This window comes from Thunnus maccoyii, chromosome 23 (genome assembly GCF_910596095.1).
Source record: "Thunnus maccoyii chromosome 23, fThuMac1.1, whole genome shotgun sequence".
In the NCBI taxonomy this organism is placed as follows: domain Eukaryota; kingdom Metazoa; phylum Chordata; class Actinopteri; order Scombriformes; family Scombridae; genus Thunnus; species Thunnus maccoyii.
Window position 1 is genome coordinate 19253360 of NC_056555.1, and position 16153 is coordinate 19269512.

The window sequence follows — 16153 nt, forward strand, 5'->3', positions numbered from 1 at the left end:
AGATTAGGTAATTTACAGGTTATGTGATTAGAGACTATACACACACACACACACACACACACACACACACACACACACACACACATGCTAGTCCTAGAAATAAATTATGAAATATGAACCTGTCAACCAGGCAAGACCCATTACTGATTTTGATTAAAGAAGGTAATAACAGCATTTAGGGAGGTTGCAGCTTCTATATCTCTTTTTGTTCTAGACTATCTTAGTTATAAATGTTTTATGTTATAAATTATGAATATTGATTTGGTGTAGCTGCCTTTTTAGCTATCTATAAGGGCATCTTTAATTAGAAAGTTTGTGGATATCAGTGTTGGACCGGAGTCTTTATTAAGTGATTTATTTGAAAGGTGAATAGAGCGCACTGAGCATGATGAAACCCAGCAATGGATCTTAAAGGATCAGGTGACACTGTCAGTTTGAAAAATTCATTTTGACACAGAAAGGTCACATTAATCATGTTATTGTATATTCATACGGGCTGGAACATTCTGTCAATGTGCTATCTACATTTTTAAAGTTAAGTTTACTGTTATTTGGCATAGGACACACATTTTAAAAACTCTGTATATTATGTAAATTTGTCCTTGTCTTGTTCTGTCTTTATATTTCTTGCTTTCATGCTTCATAATTTTTGTAATTTAATCATTTTAAATTTAGGTTTTCATACTTTGCATTCTTCATTCACACAATATATGTTACAACTGTTATAAATGTTGATTGTACTATATGTTTAGTATACTTTATACCTTTATTTATGTTTCTGTTTTACTGTATCCTTCTATTTGTGCATGCAACATCCCATTTTATCTGTTTTACAGCATTTAACATGAGTACACAAATTCTGTTTTCCCCCCCTGAAGGCCGTTCCTGGTACTTCCTCCGCTGATGGAGTGGATTCGGGTGGCGGTCGCCCACACTGAACATCGACGAAGCTTCTCTGTGGACAGCGATGATGTGAGGCAGGCTGCCAGGCTGCTGCTACCCGGTGTGGACTGTGAACCACGACAAATAAAGTAAGGATATAATACACCATAAGAGAGGTTTTAGTGCAACAAGCAAGCTGTTCTATAGAGGCAGAAATCAACCTCAGTGGAGGAAAGTCATTTTGGTTTGCAACCATTTACAACACCCATAATGCAAGAAAGAGAGAGTATCAGCTGGCAGGTGGAATTCCCTCTTGGTTCTGAAAGTGTTATATCACCATAAATTTTTGCCCATAACAAAAAAAAATCTCTGAGGCCATACAGAATTTCCAACTATGTACACAGCTGTTCAAATCATCAGTAAAACTTTCCAAAAAAAGTCAGGATACAGTGTGTAACTGTCAAACTGAGCTCTCTATTGGGTTATAAGTAAGAATCATATGCATTTTATAAAAGCCAGAGAACCACTCTGTCATCATATGAGATTGAGTCAAAAAAATGATGAATAACTAAATAAAAATTGAGCACGAAACAAATAAAAATGTAGTTTCCATATTATTACATTTGCATGACTATTTAGAAAATTAGAAAACCATCCAGTAAGATCATTTTCTGAATGTTGTGGCTCCAGATGTGTCAGTCCACCACTTTGGTCCAGACTGAAATATCACAACTGTTGGATCAATCGCCATGAAATTTGGTACAGATATCCATGATGCCCATAGGATGAATCCTAATGACTTCATTGATCCCCCTGACTTTTTATCTAGCACTACCAGATGGACAAAGTTTCCACTTATCTAGTGAAATATCTCACATGGAATAGCACAAAAATTTTGCAAAGACATTGATGGTTCCCAGAGAATGGTTTCTCTTTGGAGACTTTGTGGAGACGTTTCTTTTGGCACCACCATTAGATGGACATTTGTGGCTTTGGGAGAAATGTCTTTACAACTATTGGATGGTTTGCCATGAAATTTGGTGCAGTTTTGGTGCACTAAACATTTCATTTCATTAATTTATCCAATACTTTTTATTATGTAAAGGATAATTTCCATTGTGGCTTTACGGGTCATGCTAACTGTGCATTGGCCAACTCCGTTATAGAGATTCGGGGAAACAAGGACTCAGCATAAAACGGCGTATATGTATCTGTAGGTATCTGGGGGCCAGCTGCCTCCTACAGCTTTCCAATTAAACATTATTTTTACATGAATGATTTCAAATATTTGTCTTGAATATCAGTATATTTATAAGTATAGTTTACAATCAAACACCTCAAAAAATGACATCACCATCAGTATCAGCTGTACTTTGTGTGCTAATTAGCAAATATTAACATGCTAACATTCTAAATTAAGTTGATGACAGTAGTAAACATTATACTTTGTGACTATGTTAGCATTCTGACATTAGCATTTTAGCTTAAAGCACCGCTCAAAGTATCTAAATAAAGCCTCACAGAGCTGCTCGCGTGGCTGTAGATTCTTAGTCTTGTTAAACTACAGTGTCTAATTTAAATGTTCGTTCATGAGATACTAAATGTAGCGCGTCTGTCCGTCTTTAATGGACAGCAGCAATCTATCTGCTGGCTGTCTGAGTTGGGTACGAATAAATCTTCCATCTGCATCTTAAGTGTTTTTTACTCCCTTCATTGGGTTGTCATCGCTAGACCATCTTATTCTTCGACTCTCTCATCATCCATCTGTTTTTTGCTCATGATTTTTTCTCTGAATATGTCTTTCTGTCTCGCTTGCTGTCTCTCCAGCTTCCCCCCCGCCCCCCCTCTTTCTCTTCTCTCATTGACAAACACACTGCAGTAGTCACGTAGCCATGCAGTGTTTGTCATATGGCTGCTCAGTCACTAATTTTGAGTTGGTGTCAGCGGGTTAAGTGTCTTATCACATTTCAAATACTTGCAGAGGAATAATAAATGAAACACTGAGAGGTGTGAATTGCCAATTAACATCTCTTTACAGATGTCAGATATAATTGTCACATGAAAATTGGACAAACATCATGAAAAGGTTCCTCTGTGACCCGGTGGAAACTTCAGCATGACAGCTGCTCGCGGCTTGGATTAAGAGGCTTTACGGTAGACATGAATGAGTAATTATGAGTCATAGGGAAAGCTTTACCTGGAGAAAAGCTACTTTAGGAAATGAAGAAAGTAGAGAAGCAGAAGTAAGCGATAAAAAATGAAATGTTGACAAATGCAAACATTAGTGAATTGACTTTGAATGCAGACAGCTTGAAATTGAGTTATAAAGTTTAAGTTGTGAAAAGAACTTGTTTTCTGTTTCCTCCAGCGCGCTGTGGAGATGTATATCCACAGATCTCAAAATCAATTTCCGAGATAAGCTCCCATTTAATCACAGTAATGGATCTGCCGTTTCCATCTGCAGAGCCGAGGATTGTTTCTGTGCCACCAGAAAGCTGGATGCAGCCTCCACAGAGGCCAAGTTCCTGCAGGATCTGGGCTTCAGGATGCTGAACTGCGGACGGACGGACTTGGTCAAGCAGGCCGTGAACCTGCTGGGGCCTGATGGTATTAACAGCATGAGCGAACAGGTCCGGCACTTAACACACACACCTACACGTATACACAGCATTAACATCACACACCTACACAGGCATAGTGGAGAGTAATGCACAATGAATTATGAATTTTTAACAAGTATTACCTGGCAAACCATCATAGTTGACACACATGCTGGGCGCAGGCTGCTTCCTATGAGTAATGCAATGTGCTACATTTTTATGCCTAAATTTTATGCCAAAATTCACATTATTTTCAAGACAATGTTGGTTTCTTTGTGTCTTCTTATTTGGGATGTAAATGAATACATGCATTACTTGCACATTATGCAATGTATACATTATTACTCATATTTTTTGCACTAATATTTGATGGCCATTGAGGATTAACATCCATAAAGACTTTTTCTTAAGTATCAAAAGTAATCATAATGCATATTTGCCAAAATGTACAATGCAAATAGACTGAAAACACTAAGGCATTTTAAAGCTCTGTGAGGTTCATTCTTGACTTCTTATCCTCATGAGTAAAGTATGATTCAACAGTAGATGAGCAGAAGTTAGGGACATTATCAGACATGCGTGCAAGTTTTCTCATAGACACTTTTTATTTAAATCGAGACCTCCTCTCATTGCTTGCATAACATCCTTTAAAGGATATGCTTGGCAATTTTTTATATTTTTCTTATTGTCAACAAATCTCATGCACAGAGCCAAACCAATAATGGACTGACCCTTCTCATAAGTATTGTGTGTGCATCCAAAGCCTGATATAACTTATTCCTCTGTGCCATGGACCTCTGTTGTTGTCCAGAAACTATTAAAAACATGTCAATGAGCCACACCGCTGTACTCGGTGACATGTTCCTTCGCCACAAAGATTACGGTCATGTTTGTTTAGAAACGGCTCCAAAGACTAATAACAGCGATCACGTTTTCAGGAGAGTAGTTCTATGTAAGGCAGACACCACTGTGCATGCGGGGACACAGCTACGTTTACAGAGCTTCACTAGCTTATTTTGAACCTCTTGACTTTGTACTGAAGTTCTCTGAGAAATTTACAGTGTAGTACAAAGTTGAGAGGTGTAGCACAACAAGCTAGTGAAGCAGTTTCTAAACAAATTACCATAACCCTAATTTTCGCGATATAAGGAACATTTCACCCAGTGAAGCGGTGTGGCTCATTGATGCGTTTTTAATGGTTTTTGGACAACAATGGAGGTCTACAGCACAGAGAAATAAAGTATATCAGGCTTTGGATACACATACAGTACTTTTAAGTAGATCAGTTCATTGTTGGTTTGGCTCTGCACATGAGATTTGTTGACAATAAGACAAATATAAAAAATCATGTCTTTTCAAATTCTTCAAAATGCTATATGTCTCAATGAGCTATGTTTTCATCAATAGCCTTCTCATTTTCAATCATACACACTTGAAACCAACTTTACATTCAGCTGGACCTGCTCCCATTATATACACAACCTCCGGTTAAAAAAAATATGCATAAACTTGTTAAGCTGATCTTATACATTTATGTATGAGGAGAATAAATGGCAGTAGAAAACAGGTGAATACAGAAAATGAAGCTGTGTCGACAATTCTAACATCTGATATAAATCCAATGACAAATACAGATATTTACGTGAAATAAACAGATACAGATAGTAGCTTTGTGTCACACCCTCATTGTTGAACTAAAATGTGAAGGAGAAAGGAATGATCTGTTGTTCCATTTGTACCTGATACTGCAACACTTCTGCTGGCCTGTGCTTTGACGGGTTAGGTTTGACCATCCGGTCGATATTGCAGCTTTACTTCATCCAAGTGCTAATGTCATTTGGGATTTTCTTCCTCCCCTGAGTCACTGGAAATATTGGTTATTCCTTGCGCTGCTAAGTGGAAGCTAATAGTGCGATCAGATTTTCCGTGGTCAAACGTTGTGCTTGGTTAAGTTCAATTTAGAAACTTGGCAGGTGTCAACTAACATACTCTTAAGTTATTCGGATATGTAGGATTTGTACCTTTACAAGCCCTTTTTTTTTTTTTTACTGTTTTTAGCTCTAATGTACATCTGTTTGTAATAAAACATATTTTATGCCATCCAGAGCTCCTTGCAGGTTGATTCATGCAACATTCAGTCATGTCATTTGACTGGAAGAGGCCTGAATTGGTTTTCAGTATTTACAGGTCCTTGTAAATTCGACAAATTGTATTGACTGACACTTTTCCTCCTCAGTTGTCACATAAATAACAAGCCGCTGTGACATACAGAGTTTTATTTCCTTGTAAAACCAGCTAAATGATGCAAGGGACCAGACAGTGTTACAGGAGCAATAAAATAAAAGCTGCGTTCTGTCATCTCGGCTGAGAGGCATTTGAACTCATCATGATCATCATCATCAGGGTCCGTCGTCTAGCGCCCTTTAGCTGTCTGCTGATTAAATAGATTGGTGTCCAGGAAATATTTAAGAATGAATCACCACAAAGGGATATCAGTATTCAACATAAAGTGCTGTGGAGTGTTATGAGCGAGTCATAAAAGGCCTTTGTTGAACATAATGGCCCAGATCAGACATATGATTGAAGTCTGTTTTATGGAACCTCATCCAAAACACTTTAAAATGTGCTTTGCTTCAGTACAGATAGCCTGATATATTGGGGAGATCTCGCCGCCTGGTTTACAATAAAGTTCTTTTGTTATTTTTACTCTTACACACCACTTCGCAATAACATTTGCATGAAGTATTAGCTTCACCCTGCAGCTCGGAGCATAATGTGTGTGGGCGTATCAGGCTCAAGAGAGTGCTCTGTGTATGTGGTAGCATGTAGAAATATAAGATGTTATGTTCAGAGTTGCACAACCCACCTAGCCTGTCGCTCTCATTGAAAAGACACGGTTAGGCGGTAATGATCATGTCTGGAAAATTAAAACCTGCAAGCAAGCAACTGACGTTTCTCTGATTGATGAGCAGGTAATGAGCTCTGAGATGTATGATATCTATGACTACGGAGTATATTTTAGTGCAATCTTTAGGTATGGTGCTGATTAGCAGTGAACTTACAAAAACCGCATAGGGCCCTTCAGAGGTTCCCTCACGACAAACTGGTGATTTAAAGAACGTTACTTAAAGAAAGACTTGGAGACTAAATGATTGTGTGTTGGTTTCCTATAGAACTAATGGGCACAGCTCCTGGTGAGATCCTTATAGAACTCTTATTGGTCTCTTGAGGGCTTCCCACTGAAATCCAGATTTTTTTTTTTTTCATCGTATAGTTGAAAGAAATTACCCAAGAGACCGCCTTTGCAATCCAATTTCATGGGTTTCAGTTGGGAATGATAATGAATTAACATGCTCAACTCCAACAGGCTAGCACACTCGCTGATTTTTTTATACGTGTATGGATTTTGAGGATATATGTGTTGGATCGACCACACCTTGGTTACCAATGATACCTTTTTTCTGAGTACGCCCACAAACACATCTACGTGTATCTTCATAGAACCATTATCCCGGCTTTGTTTGGTCGTTGAATCCTAAAAATCAGGTTGACAACAAATCATAAACAAGACAGCACTCAAATCAAGGAACAGAGCTTTTGCTACAGATTAAATAATTCTGGAGTCTTCTTACAATTATTTTGATTTTGATACAAGGTCGTGGAGGCTGGAGCCAAGCCCAGCATGCATTAGACAAGGTCACCAGTCTATCACAAGGCTCATACTCATAGCCAGACATTCACTCTTATATTCACCCCACCTATAGCGTGTGGACAGTTAATCCACCTAACCTGAATGTGTTTGGACTGTGGGAGGAAAGTGGACGCCCTGGATCACATGCAAACTCCACACAGAAAAGCCTCATTTATTGGAAATTAACCCTGGATCTTTTTTGCTCTGAAGCAACAGCGCTAACCAATAAACCTTAAATGTTTGGTTGCCTGGAAATCTCAATTTTAAAGGGGTAAACCTGGTGATATTCTTTATTTTTTGTTATTGTCAATAAATCCAATAAAAAGCCAAAACCAACAATGTGTTGGGTCTGTTTCTCCAGGTTCTAAGGATATACTGAGTACTGTATATTGAATGACATACAGATTGTAAAACCCTTTGAGGCAAATTTGTGTGGGCTATATAAATACATTTTACTTCACTTGACTCAATATTTGCCAACTTCTCAACCCTGTCTGTGGCACTCAGCCCTAATCCCATTAAAAACAAGTAACAAATATATAATTTTTATATTTATAAAAGGCTCAGTGATTTCCTTCCTTCCTGTTACTCAAACAGGAGTAAATAGTGAATTTGTTTGGGACTATTTCCAGCCACAGATTTGGTGCTTTAGTGAGTATCTCCGGCAGCAGGACGGTGTATGTAGGATTGAGTCAAAGTAAACTACAGTGTGTGTGTTCATGGTAATGAAGGAACATGTCATTCAGTGCAACAGCATGGATCACAACAATGGAGCTCTATGGCACAGAGGAGGAATATCAGGCTTTGTATACACAGACAATACATGTTAGTTGGACCAATTCATTGCTGGTTTTGTCTTCACATGAGATTTGTTGACAATAAGAAAAATATAGAATATCACCAATCCTATCCCTTAAAGCACCACAGCATTGTTAAAAATAGATAAACAGCAACTAATGTTTTTTTTTTTTTTTTTAAATAACAGTAGATTAACCTCCAGCCTGTAACTCTCTTCTCCTGCAGGGAATGACCCCTCTCATGTACGCCTGTGTCCGCGGCGATGAGGCCATGGTCCAGATGCTGCTTGACGCCGGGGCCGACATCAACAGCGAGGTCAGTGTTGATGAGACACCATCAGTCTGCCCCGAAGGCAGTAAAGTCACATTGGTTCCACATTTTCTGTTTTTTGTCCAAGATGTTCATTTACATTTTGTTGTTGTTGTGTGTACCAGTGAAAACGATGAACCCACTTTGTGTTGCTCTTCCCTCCTCTCTGTCTTCATTGTCTCACCTGCTTTCGGCATGCTTTCTGTTCCACTGGCAGCTCATTACATGAAGTGCACTGATAAGCAATAAACGGGTATCATTTTGCACAGTAATAGTTTGTCTATTCAGTGATATAGAATAATAATCCATTGATAGTCCCTCAGTGCAGGCAGTTACTTCATTACATGTTGTAGATATTTAGAAGCAGTTTGCTTCATACCACATCAATAATGCGTTATTATTGTATGTGTGCACTTAGTGTAACTTGCTACCACAGACTATACATGAAGCACGAACATCACTGCACTTATTTATTGAGTTGAACAGAACACTTAAAGCAACTGAAGCTATATTTGTATAAAAATCCTACTTATGTGTGTAGCTGAGTAAAAAAATGCTTCATGGACTTCTCCTCCACCATAGTGACCCCATCGTTGACTGTCGTGATTGCTCCATTGGTTTAGTGCCTGTATGTAGTGCAGGTGCGCTGACTCAAAAGCAAAGCACTACCTGTATAAACTAATCAAGAGTTTTAAATGGTCAGTTCACCCAAATTACAAAAAGCATACCTTCTCATGTAGCTTCAGTGGAGTCCGTCCATGCAGATATTTACGGTTTTATGTGCCAATGTTTTGACGTATCCATTTGTAATTTAAGCTATCTCAGCTATACAACAGAGGTGACTGTAATTTCATATTTTCTCCTCAAAAATAATGTCACAGTTTGACTAAATAATCCCAGAGTAACTGTTTTGCATGTGACAAGTAAGTCTCAAGTCATGGCGATTTGGTCACAATCGAAAAGTCTCACGTCAACTCCAAGACCTAAATTTAGTGTTTAGTTATTGATAAGTCGCCCTTCACTGAGTTTAATGTTATTTTCAGTAAATAAAGGGTTGTTTGAGATTTTGGGAATTACACTTATTCCCCAAGAGTTAGATAAGAAGATCAAGAAACGACACATCGTGGTCTCACATGCTGGACTATTCCTTGGACGGCAACTTTCTTTGAGGATTTCAAGTCATTTCAAATCAAAAGGCTTTTCAAAGTCAAGTCACAAGTCATTGGTGTTAAAGTCACAGTCGAGTTTCAAAGTTTGTTTTACTATTTTTATTTTTTTCAAGTCTAATCTAGTTATCAGATTCATGACTCAACTCTGACTCATGTCTAAGACAAGAGATTCGGGTCCACACTTCTGGATAATCCCCAGACCTCACTGTCAACAGGTTTTTATATAGGATTACTCTTTGGAAAAGAAAAAGAGTCCAATAAAAACTGTGCAGTGATGTCATTGATTATCCAGAATAAAAGGGACATTGTTTCTGGGAGGATACCTTGCTGTACATGAAACATTAGCACCAAAAAACAAAGTTCCACTGTATTGACGTGTCTTGGCAAGATATACCCAGGAGTAAGAGAATATTTCTTTTTGTTTGTAATCTGGGTGAACTGAGCCTTTAAATAAAGTACAAACAGATGATGTTGCAAACCACTGATTGAGTATTCTACTGATGCAAACTTTTAGTTAAAATACTACTCTAGAGTGCTAATATTTAAAGACACTGTAGTTAGCAATGGCCTCTCTTTCTGCTAAAACTCTGTGATGTTATAACGTAATTAATAATTCATTACTGCATGTAAACACAAAAACACCAACAGTCCCACTCTTGTTTAGCATCAGAGCTCAAATGAAATGTTAAATTATACCAAGCGTCTGTTTGAAAGAGGCCTCCTCCAGGCGACATTTAGAAATCATTTTTCTAATTTACCCCGTGATAAGACCAATTTACAAATCACAGAACATCAGGCTGTACGGCTGTTTAATTTTATTCTGCTGCCGCTTTGTTCATGAGTCAGCACCACCAGTCTTGACAGTGTTTGTAGTCTCTGCCAATGTTGTGTTTTTTTTCATTCCCCTTTGAAATGAAACACTATTTAAAGTCGGAGCTGCGCAGATAGTACAAAGTGTGGTCAGAGTGCCTTGCCCAGGCAGATATAACTGGTCTCACATTTAGAACGAGGATTGAGATGAAAAGTAGAAGTCAAGCTGCTCAAGATTTTCTGTGAAACTCAAGAGGAAAATCTCCCTTTGCCATCTTGCCCTTCTTTGCTTACACTCCTCCTGCATACTGCTTCTCGCTCCTCCCTCCTCCCTCCCATCTCCCGCCCTGAGCTGTGAATGTTAATGGCTGTATATCTCTCTCCCTGAACTTCACCTATGACTTCCCAGGTGCCAAGCACAGTAAACAAGCACCCCTCAGTTTATCCTGAAACGCGCCAGGGGACGCCACTCACTTTCGCCGTGTTACACGGACACGTCCCTGTCGTGCAGGTAGTGACGTTTATGACCTGTAACCATTAACCTGTGGCCCTTGCCCTCACCTTTGCACCAAAATGAGGATGATAATGATGATGATTCTTATGAAGGTGCATCATAATAACAATGATTTCTCCTTCTTGATCCTATCTATGCAGTAATTATCTCAGTTATTTGAAGAGGACTTGGCTTAGCTGCAGCCAGTCAAGGCAAACTCTCTAGATTAAGTTTGTTTTTAATTATGTATGCTCTTAAGATGTGCAGATGAGTCACCCAGCCCCGTGGTTTTCACCATAACTGAGTCTAAGGACTGGTCTTACAGCAGCAGTGAGAAACTTCCAGAGAAGAGCTCAGCCAGGCTGATACATAGCCGCAGGGATGCCAGATTTCAATGTTTTGTTCAGTTCAGTTTGTTCATTTTTAATATATGAATACATTTTGTTACTTAGTGTATGAGCTGACACTGGTTGAAAATCTGATGAACACTGTCGGGTTCGGATTCATTATTAATATGCACCACCGCAATAACATTTTAACGGTGAGTTTTTTTTGGGGTGATAGAAAAAAAGAAAACCGTTTTCTTCCTGTTCTCAGTTCAGGCGAGCCATCAACAACAATAAGCCCCCCAGACAGAACCCACACACCTAATGAGGAAGTGTAGCTAGCAGTGTGTGTAGTGTCCAGAGCTAGGACAATCTCCAAAATGAGGTGGATTAGGCTTCCAGCAGTTGAGGCTGTTCCTGTTTCCAAGCCTGATTGTAACACACCGTCTCCCTCGCCTGTTTTCTCCCTCCTACTCTCCCTCCTGATTTGTTTTCCCCCTTCCTCCCCTCTCCACCTCCTTCCATCCCCGACACAGTTGTTGCTGGATAATAGCGCAAATGTGGAGGGCGCCCTGCAGGATGGGGCGGAGAACTACACAGAGACCCCGCTTCAGCTGGCCGCCGCTGCAGGTAATCACAAACGAGCAAGCAAAGATGTGGATTCCTCTTTTGTGTTAGGATTCCAGACGTGCATTCAGTACTTCACACACTTGACCTAAGTATTATTCCTCATAAGGCGTATAAGGGATTAGTCATGACATGCTTGGATCTAAGCTCACCAGAGGGCATTCTCCCTCTGCTTTAATCATCTAATTAATATATCACTTTCAATTACTATCTGGAATTCAAGAGTGCAGTGAATTCTAAATGCTGCTTCTCATGATCGTGCTGCGATATAGTTGTGCAGACACATATGGAAGAAAAAAAAAAACGTGCAGCTGGTGTTTTTATTCAATCAAAATGGGCTGAGATCATTTGTCAGAACTGAACCAAGTTTGTGTTCTTGCCAAGTTAGATGAGAAAATCGATACCACTGTCATATCTCTATAAGATATCATGCTAAAGCCAGTAGGCAGTTAGCTTAGCTTAGCATAAACACTGGAAAAAGGGGGAAAAAGCTAGCCTGACCCTTTCTAAAGGTAACAAAAAACACTCTAAAGCTGACCAATTAACACGTTATATCTAATTTGTTTTGTTTGTATAAAAACCAAAGGAGTCTTGCTGTTACTCTGAGGTTGCCAGGCAACTTAAAGAAGTCACTGCACTTGGCCAAGAAATAGTCCCATGCATGACTCCCCGTAAACTTTAGTTTTTGTACAAGATAAAACAAATGAGATAAATAAATAAATGAGGTGTTACTTTACTAGCTTTAGAGGTGCTGGCAGATGGATTTGGTTACCTTTGGACAAAGCAAAGCTAGCCGTTTCCAGCCTTTATGCTAAGCTAAGCTAACTAGCTGCTGAACGCACAGACAAGACGCAAAAAAAAAGCAAATAAGCGTTTCCCAAACGTCTAACTATTTCTTTAAATGTGTTACATATTTGCCCCATCAAAGGTCTGTACACTGTTAACCTTTAATTCTACAAGTTAATTGAAATGTAACATGTTGACATATAGCAGTGTATCTTCATGTGTCAGTGCACGACTGTAGGCAGCCATGTTGCCATGGCAACATGCAGTTAAAACATGCAGCCACTGATAATGAATACAATTAACATCCTACTCATTAAATAATAAATAATGTAGGGGAAATAAAGACCACAATGCCAGAACTAATTTTGTTAATGAATAGCAATGAGTGAGAGACGTTCTAAGCACAGCAGCAGGTTCAGGCTCGTTCTCCAACTCCTGCCTGTTTTACTTTGCTGTCATGTTAACTTTAATGGAACATAAAAGCTCAAATAAGCAATGCCGGCATCCAGAAATTCAGGTTAGGAAAGGGGCAACAATTTGATTGTGTTGGATAAGATCTCATTTATATGAGTATTGAACGTTTTGTTTCTGCTTGGAACAGCACATCAGGGATTAGATAATGTCTTGTTTTGCTTTCAGTAGAGCAGATCTCACTGCTGCTATGGTCACTTGATTTGATTTAAAACTACTGTGCAGAATTTAGGAATGTGAAAAGGTATTTTGACAATTTACGTTTTGTTGTTGTATACTTGAACAGCCACTTAAAGAGCCATTTACAGAGACACTTTCAGCCCCTCACAACAAGTACAGATGTTGTGACACAATCCAAATGTATTCACATGAATGTATTTCAGATATATACATTTTTTATGATAGAAATCAAAAAAGACTAGTAAGTATTCACATCTGTGGGGCCGAAGAATTGCAGATTGGTTTTCTGTTGATCTACTGATTGATTAGTTGCTCTAATTTTCTTTTAGATTATTCATATTATAGCTGACTAATGCAGTTCCAGTATTCTTACATTATTTTTTGAATTAATTAATTCTGGTACTGTTTTGATATTAATGCTGTTATGTCTTGCTGTGCTTCTGTTTCTGTTTAATTTATTAAATAGTTTTTTAAAAGTAAAAAACTATAAATAAAAGTGAAGAAGTATTATCATAAAAACATTAAAAGTAAAAGGAATCATAATGCAGAATTAATTTCAAAGCTGTATTGTAATATATATTAAATTATTGGATTATTATTATTATTAATGTATTAGCATTTAAGCATTTTAATGTTGTAGCTGGTCAATGTGGATCTAATTTTAACTACTTTATAGCCTGTGGGGCAGTTTAATCATTAAAAATGCATATTTTGTTGATCATACATTTTGTATGTAAAATTCTAACCTGCAAAGTAACTATTGGTTTTGTTATCACATTTTCAGAATCAGAGTTTGTACTTCTTGTGTGCATTAGCGTCTGTGTTACTATTACTACACTATATTATTATTAGCTTGTCAGTTATCTGTGAAACACTTTGAAATGCACTAACCTGTAAGAAAAGTGCTATACAAATACAGTTTGATTGATTGATAGCTGTCAGATTAATGTAGTGGAGTAAAAACTATAGAGAGTTGAATATATAATGTATAATATAAGGTAGAATAAAAAGGTAATGGTCCAGTAAAACTGCCATTAAAAGTACTCCAAAATTCGACTTAAGTATTTGAGTAAATGCACTTTGTGTCTACTTTCTACCACTGCTGTATTTGAGTGTTTATTTGTCTGCTTTGACTGTCGACCTTGTTAGGTAACTTTGAGTTGGTGAGTTTGCTTTTGGAGAGAGGGGCAGACCCCATGATCGGGACCATGTGTCGAAACGGCATCTCCTCTGCCCCACTGGGAGACATGAACTCATACAGCCTGGCAGCATCACACGGCCACAGGTAATACTGTCATACACAAACACACACACACACACACACTCACACAGCTAGCTGAGATATATCCGTTACCACAGTATTGATCTATTTACACATTCTGACCTGGTCCATCTGCCTCTCGCAAAATCCTGCAGAAAATGAGAAGGCAGATATCTTGGCTTCCCTGTCAGACAGCAGGCGATGATAAGCTTCGCAGTCTATTCAGCAGCATTTATGGCTTCAGTTTGACATCATTTCCCTGCAGTTGAGTAAGATAAAGCCCATTAACATTCAATGCAGTGAGAGCTGTCAGGAAGTAGAGTGGAGGAGCAAGCCAACAACACAATACAGCATTATTAAGACAATCAATTATAGCATGATGATCACGCTGTAGCATGTGCATCAGGATTGGCAGGGTGCGATTTGCTTGGTTGGGAGGTGGGGGCGCCTCTGCTGAACTATTTTTATCCCCAGTGGGAACAAAATTTAAAAAAACAACTAAGTAAGGGGCTGCAATGCGAGAACAGTCATTAGTGCAAACAACAGTAAAATCAGAAATGGACTTTTACTGTCAGCGCTAGCGCTCATGTGACAATAGAGATGACACCGCGGCTAGGCTATATGATGATGCAGTAAATGGACCACGAGCTGGATACCGGACCAAAAATGGCGCCCATTCAGTCCAATAACAATTGCTCGGTTGACGCATACGCCAGAAAAAGTTTCAAGCTTCCGGGTAGTGCAGCCCACTGAATGTGTACAGTAGTGTTTCCCTTGCTGGCCCCGTACTTGAATTTCCGCTCGGCTCATAGACTTTACATTGTGATCACGTCACAGATTTTTAAATCGCTTTTCTCAGCTTAAGGAAACTTTTACAAATATAAAACCTCCACAGATCAAAAATTCATAATAGAAAGAGTCATATTTGACCCTGTTTGCAGATTTACAACAGATTTACAGACATCTCCTTTACAATGGTGGTCTAAGGGGAAAATGCTTTCTGGGCCGTAGGGGTATTTTTCGCTGCAATGCTGCGAGTGACCACTGGGAAAAATTGGCTGCAAGACTCCCTATCCAGCTCTTATAATACATCCATGGGTTGCCTCCTTCCCTTCTTGGAGATTTGCAGAGATAAGGACAAAAAGACAAAAAACTACACAGCTATCTCGTTCCTGATTAATGGTTTTTCTACACAGACATGTCAAAGGACCACTTGTTAAAACGCCATGTGGTCACTAGTAATGTGGTTGTCATGAATAAAGTTATTGGGTATTTTTTTGTCTTTTCATCTTGAACAATGGGGCGTTACATTAACAAAATGATTTGTATTATGACATTTGCACATTACATGTACTGTTTATAATGCGAACATTTTCACATTGCACAATATCTCCCACATTTTTTTTTTTAACTCTAACAGCTCTACAGTAACAAACACTTATTTTTTATTGTAAAATTTTATTTATATTATTTATATGATCTACTTCAGATTTGCTTTTTTATATGTTGTATCTTGTTAGCTTGCAAGCAAAACATCCTACAATAATCTGGGTTTTGTTCTGAGGTAGGAAAGTGAGCAAAGCTAGAAACATCACTGTGAGGACAAGACGTATGACTCTAAGCTGATGTTGGTCAGTAAGAAGCTGAAATGTTTAACCTAACTACTCACTGACTCTTTCTTTTTTTATTCCTACATGAGTTAAATAAATGAGATACAACATGTAAATGTGACACCATATTCTCATGTATT

General features: G+C 38.5%; 1 protein-coding gene across 2 annotated transcripts in view; it reads left to right on the forward strand.

Annotated features, from left to right (window-relative positions):
* Positions 1–16153, forward strand: part of LOC121890896 (ankyrin repeat and BTB/POZ domain-containing protein BTBD11-A) — a 196101-nt gene that overhangs the window by 168789 nt on the left and 11159 nt on the right. For both annotated transcript variants that reach the window (XM_042403522.1, XM_042403523.1), the window contains exons 4-9: positions 879–1031; positions 3347–3512; positions 8197–8286; positions 10669–10770; positions 11615–11708; positions 14292–14427. In XM_042403522.1, coding sequence (XP_042259456.1) covers positions 879–1031; positions 3347–3512; positions 8197–8286; positions 10669–10770; positions 11615–11708; positions 14292–14427 — 741 coding nt within the window. The remainder of the gene's footprint in view (positions 1–878; positions 1032–3346; positions 3513–8196; positions 8287–10668; positions 10771–11614; positions 11709–14291; positions 14428–16153) is intronic.